We start from the raw sequence: 15,351 nt of genomic DNA, 5'->3' as shown, positions 1-15,351 counted from the left end.
TGTGTCCTTGCCAATGTACTAGCACGTCTGTGACCTGTACATAGACTGTGTTACTATTGGTCCTGGTGAGCAATGCCTTCTAAGCCCATAGTGTGGCTTCTGGTGCTGCACTGCTCAATCTGGTTGTTGCAGAGAAGATTGAAGGGACCTTTCTTAGTGTGCTGTTAGCTGGCCCTTGTGCCTGTGGGAATCCCATGCATTGTATGTGTAGAGTCCCTCAGAGCTGAGTTGCAGAGCTGCTTGCCTGGGCTGGCACACTGGCATCTGCCTGCTGCTGTACCTGCTCTGTAGGCATGTCCCCTGCCCACTTTGTGCCCAGGCACTGGTGGGGACAGACCGGCAGGCACATGGCTAGCAGCTCCTGGGTTCACAGAGTAATGCTCTCCTGCTGTGTCAGTGTGATAGACAGATGCCCCTGCAATCTCCCGCACCTTTAAAACTGTGCAGTGTGGCCGGTGTTCCTTGGTCACCTCATGGTTTACCTCTTGTCACTCCTTGGGTAAGCTCTGTGCTCTGATCTTAAAGCCAGGCAAGGACCAGGTACCTTGGCCAGACAGTCTGTAAAGCCAAACGTGGCAGCACATCAAGGAACTCCAGTGGGATGAGAGAGGGACTGGGGGGCTGCCCAGATGCAGGCTGTAACAGGACACCTTGCTTTTCTGCAGGATTTCCCTGCACAGCCCTCTGCTTTAGAGCGCCTGCTCTTCCAGGTGTGTATGGCCTCTCTCTGTCCTCTGGGCCCATCTGCCATGTCCACTGTGCCAGTCTCAGGGGCTCATCTTGTGACACTGCTCTATAGTCAGCTCCAGTCTGTCCCATGGTGCTCCCTGTTGCAGTGTGCTGTGCCTGTGTTCAATTTCATCCAAGTGCCTGTGGTCCTATATGTCTGCAGGGACCTCCCAAAGCAGGAGAAATGCTCTGAAGAGAGATGCAGGGGCCATAAGCTATGTCTTTATCCTCTCTTTTATTATGCAGGAGGGAGATGGAGCCAAGCCGAAGACAGTGTCATTCCAGAGGCTGTCACCCAAGTGGTGCTTCCTGGACTGTGAGTATCCCCCTCCACTAGGAGCTGGGTCTGATGATGTGCTGGCAAGGTCCTTTGGTCTGCCAGCTCAATGGAGGTAGGGGATGGAGATCCACATGGCTGCAAAGATCCAAGGGTTATTGATGCCTTAGAAACCACAGAAGCACCTGAGAATTAGGGCATAGGAATTACAGCTCCTATGTCCAGAAAAGTGGAGGAATCAGTAGCTCACCTGAAGTGTGTCAACACCAATGTGTGCAACATGGGCTACAAACAGGAGGAGCGAAAAGATATGGCAGAGCAAGAAAACTATGACATAGTTGCCATCACAGAAACATGGCAGGACAAGTCACACAGCTGGGGTGTTGCAATGCATGGCTATAAACTCTTCAGAGGGGACAGGCAAGGAAGGAGACCAAGCTGATCTCTTCCTATTTTGAGATGACTTGCTCAGTAAAAACTGTGGATGTTGTCCACCTGAACTTCAGTAAAACATTTGACACTGTTTCCCACAGCATTCTCCAGGGGAAACTGGCTGCTCGTGGCTCACATGAACTCACTGTTCACTGGTTAGAAAACCAGCTGGATGGCCGGGCCCAGAGAGTGGTGGTGCCTGGAGTTACATCCAGCTGGCAGCCGGTCACCGGTGGTGATCCCCAGGGCTCAGTATCGGGCCTGGTCCCGTTTATTGTCTTTATCAGTCTGGATGGGGAGATCAGGCACAGCTCAGGCACTTGCAGATAAGTTGGGTGGGAGTGTTGATCTGTGGGAGGGCAGGAAGGCACTGCAGAGGGATCTGGGCAGGCTGGATCATGGGCCAAGGCCGATTGCATGAGGTTCAGAAAAGTAAATGTCCTGACCTTGGGTCACAATTACCCCGTGCAGTGCTGCAGGCTGGAGGAATGGGAGCTGGAAAACTGGTCAGCAGAAAAGCACCTGGAGGTGCTTGTCAATGGCAGCTGAACATGATTCAGTGTGTGTGTCTGTCAGGATCTGATTACTAAGGTTCTTAGGAATGCCCCTGCCCAAATTAAGGTGAAAATGAGACCATATGTCAGTGACAATAGGATGGGTTTTTGACTGTAAATGTGAGAGAGAAATAGAAAATAGGTGTGGGGACAGAAAGGGAATAACAAGGACAGAATAAAGAAAGTATCACCACTCCATGGATCCCAGTGATGTTCTATTGATCCTCTCCAGCTGGTCTTTTTGGTGGTGAAGGTCCCCTCAAAAAGAATAGAATCTGATGGGTTAATACACACTCGGGCCATGTATAAAAATCCCTACCTCCCTGGAGTAGGGGGACAGTTTGCCGCTGTCTCTTCCACATTTGTTGCATTACGTGCTGTCCTGTGGTGCAAAGCCTCAGGAATTACTGTGGAGGCACTTTGGGGGGACTTTGATGGATTAGTGCACCCCCTCAGCTGCCCCTCACGTGAATGTCCCGTGGATGTCGCCTTCCCAGGGCTGGGGGTTCCACAGCCAGTTTGTACAAGGGAGGATGGGTTCACAGCCCCTGAGCAGAGGTTACAATGCACCAAAACTTCCTCCCCCCGCTCACATGGGGGGTGAAATCTGTGCAAACCTGCTCCAAGCAAATAGGTCTGTGGGCTACAGCCTCCCCCACCCCAAAGCAAGCCAGAGATGATTCTTAGCATGACTGCTGGGTTGGGCTCACATTCTTGCCCTTGTTTACTTGTTTGTTTCAGGTGATTGAAGAATTCCCTTTACTTAATCTTAGCAGTTTAACTTTCAGTCTAAAGTCCCAGTCAGGTATCTTCATGGAAGCTTCTTTGGTTGTAGCTTCTTTATACAGTTTTTATACAGTTATAATGAGTAAAACTTTATAGCAGTGTTTGAGGCATGAATTATTTCAGTCTCTGACAGTGTCCAGGTGGCCTAGAAGGCCAATGGCCTTCTGGCCTGGATCAAGAAAATTGTAGCCAGCAGGACCAGGGTAGTGATTGTTTCCCTGTTCTCAGCCCTGGTGAGGCCACACCAGGAATCCTGCATCCAGCTTTGGGCCTCTCACTGCAAGAAGGACACTGAGGTGGTGGAGCATGTGCAGAGAAGGACAATGGATCTGGTGAAGGCTCTGGAGCACAAATTTTAGGAGGTGTAGCTGAAAAAGCTGGGGTTGGTTAGCCTAGAGAAAAGGAGGCTAAGGGGAGACCTTACCACTCTCTACAACTACTTGGAAAGAGATTGTGTGAAATTGTGTTGGTCTCTTCTCCCACGTAACAAGCAAGAGGATAAAGGGAAATGAATGACCTCAAGTTGCATCAGGGAGGCTTTTTTCCCCACTGAAAGGGGGATCAAGCATTGGAACAGGCTGCCCAGGGAAGTGGATGAGTCCCTATCCCTAAAGATACTTAAAAGATGTGTAGATGTGGCACGTAGGGATGTGGCTTAGTGGTGGACTTGGCAGTGTTGGTTTAACGGTTGGACTCGATCTTAAGGGTCTTTTCCAATCTAAGCAATTTTTGTGATCGTTCCGTGGTTCTATGAATTTGGGGGGTGAGAGAACAGGCGTTCAGTGACAAGCGACAGGGAACCATTGAGGCTTGGGACTTGGATGCTGGGGTCTTTGGGGCTGAGCACAGCAGTGCTTTCCCCCAGGGTGCATGTCTGGCTGCTGATCCGGAGTGGAGCATGGGCAGTCTGTGGTTCTCTTGCCCCTGGAGCTGAAGGCAGCTTGGTGGCATGCGTTTGTCACTTCGGGACTGCTGGGGATGCTCTCCTGAGTTGTGCAGGCAGGGGGCCCCCGTGCTCCAGCATGCCCGGAGCCAGGCTCACCATGAGCATAGCAGTGTTACGGGAGAACAGCCTCCCTATTGGGCTGCAGCTGCTGCTTCTCTCCTGCCTGAAAGTGCCTTTCTCTTCTCCCTTTGCCTTCTCCGACCGAGAACCTCCCTCTGTACCTGGAAGCTGGCTGAGTGAAATGCCGATTTGTAGCATTTCATCTCTCTGATACCCCAGCAAGCAGCATGTAGACCACAGCAGAGCACAGCCATGGGTTGCAAAGTGGGCCTGGGAAGGCTTGTGCTAGGCAGAGAGGGTGCAACTTCTCCCTTCAAGTTTCTAGCCCTGTGTATGGTGTCACTACTAGGACTGCTGTACCAGGGCCACTTTCCCTTCTGCCAATCTCCCAGCAGCAGGTTCTGGGCTCAGGAAAATGTGTCAGGAAAGAGACTAGAGTCTCATTCAACACAGCACAGGTTTGTTCAAGTAGCTGAATTATAGGCCTTGAACAGGCCTGGATGCAAATATCCAGGATAAACATGGCTGTCTCACTCCTCACCTGCTCTAGCACATCCCCACTCTGTTTGCAGAGAGACTTCCTTGGGTCTGCAAGAATTCGACTGCAGCAACCTCTCCTGGACTGGCACCAGCAGCCTGTCAGGATATTGGGGAAATGTTGCCCTGCATAGGAATCCAGCTGTCCTGGCACTGTGCTTTTACTTGTCCTGGTCTCCCTTGGTGATGCCCTTAATTCATAACCTCTCCCTGCTCCCCTGGGGGTGGTGGCCATGTGTGTCTGGCTCCAGCATAACCGCTTGCTCTGTTGGAGCTCCTCTCTCTCTGTGGTGATCTCTTCTCTAAGGAAGAGGGATGCACTCAGACAGGTTGGAGGCTGATTCAGAGCTCTCCTGCCATCCTAGGAGACAGGGACTTGGATCTACCGCTGGTGGTGGCATGCTCTGTTGTGCCACACATGCTCTGAGTGGCCTCATGAAGGTCCTTAGTCAAGTCAGCAGGAGGCTGAGCCCTCTCTTTTCCCAGCCTCCTGTAGTGCCCCCATTTCTGAGCACTGTTCAACAAGATGCACCATGTTAATCACAGCAGTTCCTCATCTGGTATAAGTGAGTGCTGAGATGTGCACTGCATAGCCCTGAGCTTCATCTGCTCAGAATAATGCTGGAGCACCTGAAAGCCCCCAGAAAGGCCATGGCATCAGCTAGTTGTGTTCCTGCCTTACCTGTGGCTCCCTGCTAGGAGTCATTGAGGAGAAGGTAGCAAGCAAAGGCGTGTTTAACGGGGACATGGTGGTCTGTTGGCCTAAGGGGCTGCCTCTAGGGTGAAGACACCAGCAGATTCATGAAGGGAAGAGGTTTGCTCCTGGTCAGGGGCTGGTGTTTGCTTTGCTGTACCCTCTGTGCGAGGCATGAAGTGGCTGGATAGCTCACTGTCACTGGTGATGGGAAGAGGCGCTGTCTCGCACCAAGGATCAGCCTGTCTCATTCTGTTCCTGTCTTACAGCAACCACGGCCGATCGGTTCTACAGGATAGACCGCGCACAGGTGAGTGCAGCCTCACCCTACACCGTCATCCCCTGGGAAGGTGCTTGCATGTCCCACCTGCACACAGGCCAACAGGCAGGCTTAGCCTTAGGGCCACACAAGTCTCACACCACTGACCTGGCCTTTGGCATTCCCCAAAGGGATGGCATGATGAGCCTGGCCCAGGACCAGGCTCAGCACCTCCAGGTTTCTAGAGAAAAGGGAAGAAGCCTGGGTGGTAGCACAGAACCTTGGGTTAAAAGCTGCCTGCAGGGCCCTCCAGTGCAGCAGGTAAGGAATAGCAAACATAGCAAGACTGGCCAGGGGACCTGCCAGCTGGGATCGTCTTCACCAGTATTAAATACTTTCCCTAATGATCTGGGGAGGGGGGTGTGGAGATAAGGTTTACGAGGTCGCTAAGGCAGCAGGAGACAGGAAGCCTGAAAAGAACAAGGAGATGCAAAGGCTCCCGGGCACAAGACTGTTCAAGCCACCATTGCTGTGCAAATGGGTGGGCCACAAACTCACCCAATGGGATATGAGGGGATGTGGTTTTGCAGAAGTAGGTCTTGCTTCTGAGGAAGCATGTCCTGACTTGTGTCTTTCAGGAACACCTAAACTATGTGACAGAGATCTCTCAGGATGAGCTCTATGTCTTGGACCCAGAGCTAGTGGTCACTCAGACTGTGAGCACTTCTCCTGCCATGCCTGACCTCGTGGACTCATCTGCCACACCCCCTGGGTACCATTTTGCATTTCCTTCCTGTTCCTCCTCTCCATCCTCCTCTCCTGCCCCCAGGTGAGTCTGAAATGGGGGTGCTGGGTCTCAGGAAGAATGGGCAGTGATGGGAGAGCTAGGGTTGGCTTCACAGCATTGATCCCTGGGCCAGATTATAGGGGAGCTCCCTGGAAGTAAGCAGGAATTCACTGTTGAGTAAGGCCAAGGGATGAGGTGCAGTCCTGTTTTCCTTGTTCCTCTGCCAGTGCTGCCCTAAGTAGCCACCATCACCAGGTGGCTCAGCCATGGGGTCAAGCTCCATGGGGCAGAGGACAAGGGTGTCTCTCAGCCAAACCAAGGCCAGTGATGAGTATGGAGGAGCAATGGCATCAGGAGCAGCAGTGGGAATGGGAATGGGGAAGGGGAAGAACCCAGATCAGGGAAGGAGTGCTATAGGCAGGTTTCTCCATCCCTCTAATGGTGGCATGCCTGTTAGGGCCATCGGCTGCCAGGACTGGCAGAGTTAGTTACACTTTCTCTTCTTCCCTTCCAGCGCTGAGCCTGAGCACTGCCTTCCACATAAAGGTGAGTGGAGTCCTACCCCTGGTCATACCCCCTCTTGTGTTGCACTTTTGTTTTCCTGCCATGGGTTTTTTTGGCCTATCCTTTCTCTGGTGAGCAGGGAGGAGCCCTGTTGTTCCATGTGTTCTGAAACATGGAGCCCTGCAGGCAGGTGACCCAGAGGTGAGCACAAGAGACTTGACAGTGATTTGTGGAGTGGCCCAGCCAGGGGCCTTCCCAGTTCCAGCTTGCGGGAAATTATGTGGCACGGGGTTAATCCCCCACCTGCAGGGCTGAGCTTTGTGGACTGGGTTGGAAGGCTGTCTCTGCCTCTCCCTGAGGAGGTGGGAGCACTAGATCAGGGGCCTCACCAAGCTGAACAAATGGAAAGAGTTTCCTGAAACTTGATTGGAGCCTAGAGGTGTGAGTGAGTCATTGGTGAGAAGCATCTTGGCTGCTGGCTGATGCCCAGGAGACCTGCTCCCCGTTTTCATCACAAGTTATCCTGCCCAAGGGCAGAGACTACTCCCGCTGCATCTCCCTGGGGCTGAGATGTGGCTGCACCCCTAGCTACGTGGTGTCTCTTTCCTTTCCCTGGCTTGTTCCTTACATTCCTGAAGGTGGAGAAGCCATGTAAATGCAGTCTGACCAAAGGGTTAATCCCTGGAGGAGCTTGTGCTCCTGCTCCACGCCTCTGGTGCCCAGCTCTTGTCTCCAAGATTAGATAAGCAGTGTTCCAGATCGACTTTTCTGACCCTGACACATCTCTCTTTGCAGATGACCTTCTGATAGAAGCTGCCAAGAGTGGCAACTTCAGCAAGGTAGGTCCTCCAGCAGCCTGGTGCAATGAGCAGCCAAGGCTGGCTCCTGGGGTGGTGTGCCCCTTGGGCTAAGAGAAGCCCTGCCAGCTGTGCTCCCCAGTTGCCCTGGAGCAGTGCCTGTCAAAGGCCTTCCTTCAGGAGTGGTGGCTAGAAACCAGGCAGGCTTCTGGCAAGGAGTTCTGGTTCAGCTCCTGGGAGACACAAAGGGAAGGGAGGAGAAGGGAAGGGACTTGGTAACATGGCTGAGCTGGCCAAAGCTCCCCACCAGCAGCAAGTACCCACACAACCTGTCAGACACTCCAGGCACATAATGCTGGGGCTTGGAGCTGGGAAATGCAACTCATCCTGAGCAATCTGACAATCCTGTAGTTCCAAGAGCTGCACCAAGCTGGAAGAGACCTGATGGTGCGAGATTCCTCGGGCCAGACTGTCCTCCACCATGCTGTCAAATCAGGAAGCAAGGACATCGTCAAATACATCATCGAGAATGGTGAGCTGGAGTCACAGTGCCACTCTTAGCAAAGGAGCCTGGCAGCAAAAAAAAATCAACCCTCTGCTCAGAAGGAGTGCTCCTGGGCTTAGATCCCTTCCCTCTGGGTTTGCTACGTCATCCTTCTGGTGTATGGGCTTTTCCTGGCTTCTGTCTGCCAGTACTGGGGTGTCCTTATGGCTGTTGCTGCATCCTGGCAGGGATCAGCATGTCTCTGGGAAACATTTCTCAGTGTCTTGCTTCTGCCTTCAGGGCAGCTGACCAGTTGTTTTTGGCAGTTCCAACTGAAATACAGACAGCTTTACTTTTATTTAGATATTTCTCTGTAGTGAGTCCACAACCACTTCTTCTTTCCTGGGATCAGCTGGGCTCAGATGCCATTGCTGACCTGAGTTCTTTGAAGCTAGGACTTTTGCAGGCAGCATGAAAATAGCAGCCCCTATGGAATGATGCAGACTGTTACCAGGGAGTAGGCAGGTCTGTCTCTGCCAGGTCTGTCTCTGCCCCAGAGCCAGGTCTCACTCACCTGCACTCTTTCTTTCCACAGCTCCTTCAGAGATCCTTGATGCCACAGAGGAGGAGAAGTAAGTCGCTGCCTGACTTGCATTACTTGTTGGCCAGACCCTCTGTGAAGTGACCGGTTATAGGGGCACTTCAGCTGCCCTTGTTCTAATTGCCAGCCATGATTCCCAGTCCATTTTGGACAGACTGCCCCTGAGTAGCACCCCCTCCTCTGCCTGGACAAACACACAACTTACCATCAGCTGCTGCTGCCGCTGAATTGCTCTGTCCCTTGCTGCCACCTGCATGTGCTGATTGTCCCTGTTCAGGGGGACATCTCACATCTCCTGCTTTCTCCTCCTCAGCGGTGAAACCAGCTTGCACCAGGCTGCAGCCTTACGCCAGCGCACTATCTGCCACTACATCGTGGAGGCTGGGGCCTCGCTCATGAAGACAGACCTGCAGGTGACAGTGGGAACGGTGGCAGTGGGGCTTTCTAGGGTGACCAGAGGGCTGGCAAGGAGCAGAACCAGCAGGGGAGCAGAGCAGGGGTGATTTGGGTGAGGTGTTTGCCAATCAGAGAGGAGCTCAGATGGAGTACCTATGCTTGTCCAGTAGAGCCCAGCTACAGAGGGGTTAAATTCCTCTTCTCCTAGTGCTTCTCTCCCTGTTGTTTTATTAAATTAGCAGCAAGGGGCTGGAATGTCTCATCCCAGTCTCCCCCTTCCCACCCTCAGGGGTTAGAGCAAGGACATTCTCCCTCCCAGCTGCAGGACTCCAGTGCTCTCCCCCACCAGCAGTCATGATGGGGGATCTGGGAGCTCCTCTTGGTGGGTGAAGCCGGCCTGTGGGGAGCAGGAGCAAGCAGTTGCAGCACTTTCCCTCACATGCTGAGTTAATTGAGCTGTGCCTTAGTGTCAGGGAATTGTGCCAGCCCTGGCAGAAGAGATGCAAAAGGGGAGGGCTTGGGGCCATATTTTGGTACAGGAGGTTCCCAGGGCTGGCATATGGCAGAGAGGATGTGGTCAGATCTCTCTGGTGGAGGCTTGTAGTGATGGGCTGTAGCAGAGGTGATGTAGAACAAGCCAAGAAGGTACAATCTGTGGGTCTGGGACACCCATTAGGAGCCCAGTTGAGGGGTACTGGCGGTGGTGAAGCTTGGGGTTTGATTTAGACAATGCACGTTCCTGTTTGCCAGCTGCCAGGAGAATGCAGTACAGATAATCTCTGGCTCCCCATCTCTCCCTTGGTCCTGTCTAAGGCTTAGGCCTTGCACAGTGCCCAGAGTGGGACTGGCCTAAATGGAGACTCAGCTGGCAGAGACAAGAGGAGAGGGCAGTTTGGGGTGCATGGCCCCTCTCTGTTCCCAGCCCCATCATTTTCCTGAAGGAGAGGAACAGCCCCCAGCCTGCCAGCTCAAAAGGGAGCCTTGCTCAGGCACGCGGCTGCCTCAGGGAACGGGTTTGCACGTGCCTGTGCAAAAGCATGTCGCATGTCGGATTTGTGGCTGCCTGGGGACCCCGCTGTGCTGCTGCACTGACCTCTCAGGGGCTCAGGGTCACAGCCTGCCTGCACAAGCAGGATCCACCTCATTAGAAACCCTAGCAGCAGACCTGTAGCAGGGGTTTGGAGCAGACTGATCCCGCTATGCAGTGGTGAGGGAGCCTGAGCCTTATCAGTTGGAGTGCCTCAGCCCAGCTGGGCAGGAAGGCCCTGGCAGCTCCGGTTTCAGGCTGCAGGCAGGCAGTGATGCAGAGGGGCTTCTGCAGGGGAACAGGAAAGAAGCTTAATTCCTCCTCTGTTAAATGAGTGATTGCATTCAGGGGATGTGGGGAGGGGGCCATCAAGGAGAGCCAGCACCAAAGCACAGAGTGATCTCCATCCCCTGATGGTGTGGCTGCTGCGGGCTGTGTGCAGGACCACGGGGTGTTCACAGTCTTGGGGTGCACATCCCAAGAATATTTCTTGCTGCATGATACCTCTCTGCAGCCACACATGGATGGGCTTTTCTGCACAGCCACATCCAGGCCCAGCGGAGGACTCTGCATGTCTGACCATTGTTCCTGATGGAGAAATATAGCTGGGGGCTGCTCAGAGGCCCCGGCACACTGCTGCAGCTGCCTGTGCCCTGCTGTGCACCAGGGGATGAGCTGGGCAGGATGGGTGTCCCTTCCAGGGCTGGTTTTCAATGGCAGCGGCAGAGCGCCAGGTTTCTGTGGCCTTTCTCAGTGGCACAGCAGAGCCTGGGCACTTGGAGAGGTGGAGCAAGGAGCAGGGGGAGGGAAGGGGGAGAGAAGACAGGGCTGGGAGTTGTTAACAGATTTGCTTTTTATGGAGTGCGGGAGTTCATTAGTGGACACAATCCAGATGGCTGCAATAAGCGGGTGAAATGTGATCCTCCTTCGGGAGCTGGAGCACGCTAGCCAGGCTGTGAGAGGGAAGGGGGGTTGGTATGCTTGGGCATTCCCCAGACATACCCCTCATTCCTCACCCTTTCCTGCCTGCCTCCCCAGCACAGGGGAAGAGCCGGTCAGGGGAACTAGCCTTTATCTCTTCTTGGGTGACTTATGTTGCCCGGGGTCAGTCATGTCCTAGCCCAGGCCTGGAGCTGATGGCCCTTCAGGGGACAGCTCCCAGGCCTGCCGTAGTCATGCTGCTCAGGAGCACACTTTGATCCCACGGTGAGCACATGGACATTTGGCTGCCACCTGACTTGGGGTTTGGCTGCAGGCTCTGCTGGACCCAGCCACACGGGGGAATGGGGACGCCCTTGGGTGCCAAAGCAGCCTTTAGGCAGCGTTCGGCGCTCTTGACTTGTCGCCTCCCCTGCGCAGGGAGACACCCCGAAGCACCGTGCTGAGAAGGCCAATGACCCTGACTTAGCTGCCTACCTCGAGAACCGACAGCACTACCAGATGATCCAGCGGGAGGACCAGGAGACAGCTGTGTAGTGCTTGGCGTGCCTTAGCCCGAGCCAGCTCTTTCAGGATGAGAAGAGTACAATGCCAACTGCAGAGCTGTATCTGGCCCAACCCTCCCCAGATGCCAGCCTGCTCCCTGGAGATGGACACAGAAGAGCTCTGCCCCAGGCAGGCTAGAACTCTGTTTATGAGGACAATGGATATTTCAGACTTGAAGCCTGATTCTTTGTGTGTGCTCTTCACCTCTCATTCACCACATTCCCTGCCCTAGGTGGGCTCTATCCTCCAGCCATGTTGGAGCAGGCCAGGCTGAAGCCTCCAGTCACCCTTCATGGGAGTAATTCCAGTGCCCTCTCCACAGGCTCCTACCTATAATCCTTATGGGATATCATTGCTCAGTCCTTCTCTCTGCTGGCAGTGCCCCTCTTTCAGGTGCTTGGCTAGGTTTGTGTCCTGTTCCTCCTCTCCTGTCTGGCACAGCTGTGGGAGGCACAGGCTGCATGGACAGACTGCAGAGGCTGTGAGCCACAGACTGCCCCAAAGGAAGCACCACAACTTACTTGCCCTGCTTTCTTTTCCCTCCTGGGGCTGCACCAGGTCTCTGTGTTGCCTTCTGCAGCAGGAGGGAAGTCACTTGTGCATCCAGACTTTCCTCAGAGCATCTGGGTCTGGTGCAGCTGGAAGTAGAGCAGCAGGTGCTCTCCTGATGGGCCTTTAGTGCTCAGTCAGCAGTCTGACTCAGGGCTGGGATGGAATGGAGGAAGGCTACCAAACCCTCCCACCACGCTTCTCTCCATGGGGCTGGGTGGAACAGTTTGCACACCCACTCTGCTGAGCATCTCTTTGTGAGCCAGCTGCAGGATGGTGGAGAGCTGCACTCAGCTGGTGCAGTGGCAGCAGTGATGTCTGTTGTATTTCCCAAATGCTGAGTTAGATTCAGCTGCCCTCCTTGCTTCAGTTTCCCCCTCGATGCTAGACTTTGCATGAAGCTGGATGGGCAGTGCTGGGGTCAGTGCTGCTCTCAGGGATCCCCTCCTGCCCCCCAACCTGGCAACATGCATCCTCTTAGGCTGACTCCTGCTATTCCCCAGACTGGGCACAGGGCTTTGCAGGGAGCTGACCAACCCACCTGGGTAGACCATGAACTCGCCCTCTCCAGTTTTAGTAGAAAGAAGGATTTGGATTCCCAGGAGCCATCAGGGCTCCTAGCCCTGAGTCATGCCTACAGTGGGATGGAGTTTCACAAATCGCCTGCCATGGGGCATGAGGCACCACAATCCATCTCCCCTGTTGATGCTGTGAGCACTTGATGCCAAGACATCAAGCCAGGCCTTAAGCAAGGCTTCTGCAGAACTGAGTCTCTGAGACCAGGAGGTACCCACAGAGGAGGAAAGCTGATGGCTCTGAGCCTAGCAGACCTGCTTGGCACTTTTGGGTGGGCAGTGGTTTTGAAGGGGGTTGCTGTTCACATCTTTGCTCTAGGAGAGGTTACTGCTGCTGCCATGCGTGGTCTGTGCAGTCCCTCTGCACTGACATGCAGCTGTGCCCACTGGGTCATGCTGGGTGGCACTGTTTGAATCCCTCCTAGTACCAAGAAAAGGGTATGAGGACACTGTAGGGAACCAGAATACCCTTCAGACTTTTTGTCCAGGGGCAGGGTTTCCTTGAAGGATGGGAATGCTGTACTGGGGAGCAGAGGCACAGGGCAGTGCAGGGTGCCCAGGGGCCAGTGTCAGTATTGGCAAGTAATAATGATAGTGTGCTAGTGCATTGACAGCTGGGACACTCCAGAAGTGCCTGGAGTTCTCAGCAGCACTGCTGGCAGGCCACTAACAGACAAGGCACTGTCACTTGTCAGAGGTCCACACCACTGCTGCCCTAGACAGAATGCCCAACTTGGCCCAGAGGCATTTAAGCCTCAGCTTTTCCCTTTCTCCCTTATAGTTTTTTGTACAGGTAGTTGAGAGACACACTGTCCCCCCCCCTGCCTAGCCCCTCCGTGCACCTGTGAGCTGAGTTGCTGTGCAATTCCAAGCCTGCTTATATTTTGGTGAAGAAGGAGAGGGTGTTGGTTTCCCTGCTCCCTGAGGGCAGGGGTTCTGTGCAATACCTGGGTCTGTGTTTCTTAGACACTGTTGTAGGATTGTATTTTTGTAATTATGTGAGGGTGCTGGCTCCAGCTGGCCCAGGGCCTGGCATGAGCCTGTATTCCCATTTCTTTTCAACTTTGACCGTTTGGATGTTGTTGTTTCTTGCCATTGTAATAAAGAGATTGATGTTTTAGTTCCTGTCTCCTTGCTGCATCTGCAAGATTGCGGCAGGCACTGCACAACAGATGCCCTGCATGGCACAAACAAGGTTGGATCCCAAGGCCTCTGCCCCTGTCCAAACTTGGGGGTACTTTTGGGAGTTCTGCTGGCCCATGTCCTTGTTCACTTCCTAGCACAGCATCCTTCTGGGACTGTTGCTAGACACAGGCTCTTTGTCCTGAGGGACCTTCTCCTCCATTCTGCATCATACATCAACGCTCAGTATAATGTGGGAAAAGGAGAAAGTGCGCTGCCTTCCCAAGTGACCCAGAAGGCCTTGGAAGTGTGAGTCAGCAGCCTGCTATTGCTCCTTGGGGCAAAGGCAGCAGCCCCAGCAGCTGCCACAGCTGTCAGTGGATACTGCAGCAGCATCCAGCCTCCAGTTTCAAAATGTTTGCTGGCCTTTTTTTTGTGGTGAGCTGTCCCCAGCCACGCTGCTCTGCGGGAGATGAGCCTGCCGGAGGCTCTTCCTATTCATTTCCAGCTCCAGCAGGGAGTCTTGCGCTTCTGCCTCCAGTGCTGAGCAGTGAGAGCAGGGATTATCTCTGCCACTCTGGTGGAAGGACTGCTCTCTGGTTACAAAAGCAGAGGATTAGGGACACTTCTGCTTCCAGCCTCAGACTCATAAGGATGACTGTGGCCGACACACTTCTATCCTGTGGAGTTTTCTTTGAAAAAGGAGGTAATTGCAGTGGCTGATGGTGTGCTGGTGATGGAGCCAGTGGGTGATGAGGAGCTATACTCATACCTCAGACTTGTATTTCTCGGGGCAGTTTGGCTGCCTGCCTAGTGCTCCTGCCAGCCCCTCTCTGCCCGGAGAAGCAGCTGCCTTCCCTGCCTGCATTGTGCCTTCCACCCCCACTGTGCCTCTCTTTCATGGTCTTCAAACTTCAGCTCCTGCCCAGAGCTAATAGTGAGGATCAGTAGCAGGTGTAAGGCACACCAAATTGTCCTGGCCTCCCCAGGGACCAGGTGTACGTGGAACTGGGAGGAGTGGGCCCGCTCTGCTTCAGTGCCCAGACCCCAGCATGCTGGCAATTGGCCCACATCTCAGCAGGGAGGCTGTCAGTAACCATGGCGATCGGAGTCTTCCGGCCGCCCCAGTGTCAAATATACCGTGGGGAAGAAAGCAGTCCTGCTATGTGATCACTCTGATGAGGAGTGTTGGAAGAGGGGCAGTGTACCTTTGGGGCAGAGTCCTGCCCTTCTCTCCAAAGGGTGTCAACATCTCCTCTTTCTCCTTTTCAGTCAGGTGCTGGGGCTTCAGCGGTCTGTCTGCCCTCCTGTGGGATGGAAGCACACCTGGGGGTGTAGGCATGTGTGCAGGCTGGAGAAAGCAATGCAAGCCCAGCCCCAGCTAAGCAGAGCTGGGGTGACAGCTGTGGGCCCTGTTAATGATTACCTAGCATACACCTCAACAAGGAAAAGATCGTTCCTCTCCCATGCATGGCTGCATCCATGCACTGACACTGCAGCAACATCCACTACCAGTTCTCGAAGGACCAGGCTTTGACCAGACATGGAAAATGCAGAGCTGATATGCAATGAATTAGACTGTGACATTTTAAGAGCTCAAGTTTAAAAGCTCAAGTTAACCAATTGCAGGGAAATGCACCTGGGTTGGTCACACTCCCTCTTTTTTCCTCCTTTCCTCAGTATGAGGCTTCTTTTCTGCAGTCAAGGCCTTTTGCTGCTAATTTGAGCTGGGGAAGGAGTCCAAAGGGAC

At 53.8% G+C, this 15,351-nt stretch overlaps 1 protein-coding gene across 3 annotated transcripts in view; it reads left to right on the top strand.

The window, feature by feature from the left end:
* Window positions 1–11,921, top strand: part of DGKZ (diacylglycerol kinase zeta) — a 52,700-nt gene extending 40,779 nt beyond the window's left edge. For 2 of the 3 annotated variants that reach the window (XM_054276366.1, XM_054276367.1), the window contains exons 23-31: window positions 976–1,045; window positions 5,285–5,325; window positions 5,913–6,103; window positions 6,576–6,607; window positions 7,361–7,404; window positions 7,774–7,894; window positions 8,442–8,478; window positions 8,761–8,860; window positions 11,230–11,921. In XM_054276366.1, the coding sequence (XP_054132341.1) occupies window positions 976–1,045; window positions 5,285–5,325; window positions 5,913–6,103; window positions 6,576–6,607; window positions 7,361–7,404; window positions 7,774–7,894; window positions 8,442–8,478; window positions 8,761–8,860; window positions 11,230–11,346 (753 nt within the window). In that variant the 3' untranslated portion in view covers window positions 11,347–11,921. Of the gene's footprint in view, window positions 1–665; window positions 711–975; window positions 1,046–5,284; window positions 5,326–5,912; window positions 6,104–6,575; window positions 6,608–7,360; window positions 7,405–7,773; window positions 7,895–8,441; window positions 8,479–8,760; window positions 8,861–11,229 lie in introns of all 3 variants that reach the window. The other variant, XM_054276365.1, reaches the window with a different exon arrangement.
* The last annotated feature ends 3,430 nt before the right edge of the window (window positions 11,922–15,351 follow it).

The sequence above is a fragment of the Melozone crissalis genome, unplaced genomic scaffold (genome assembly GCF_028551555.1).
Source record: "Melozone crissalis strain CALT ecotype California unplaced genomic scaffold, PUWL_Pcris_2 ptg000018l_1, whole genome shotgun sequence".
Classification (NCBI taxonomy): Eukaryota; Metazoa; Chordata; class Aves; order Passeriformes; family Passerellidae; genus Melozone; species Melozone crissalis.
Note: the sequence above shows the minus strand (reverse complement) of the source record. Positions and strands in the feature narration are given on the sequence as shown.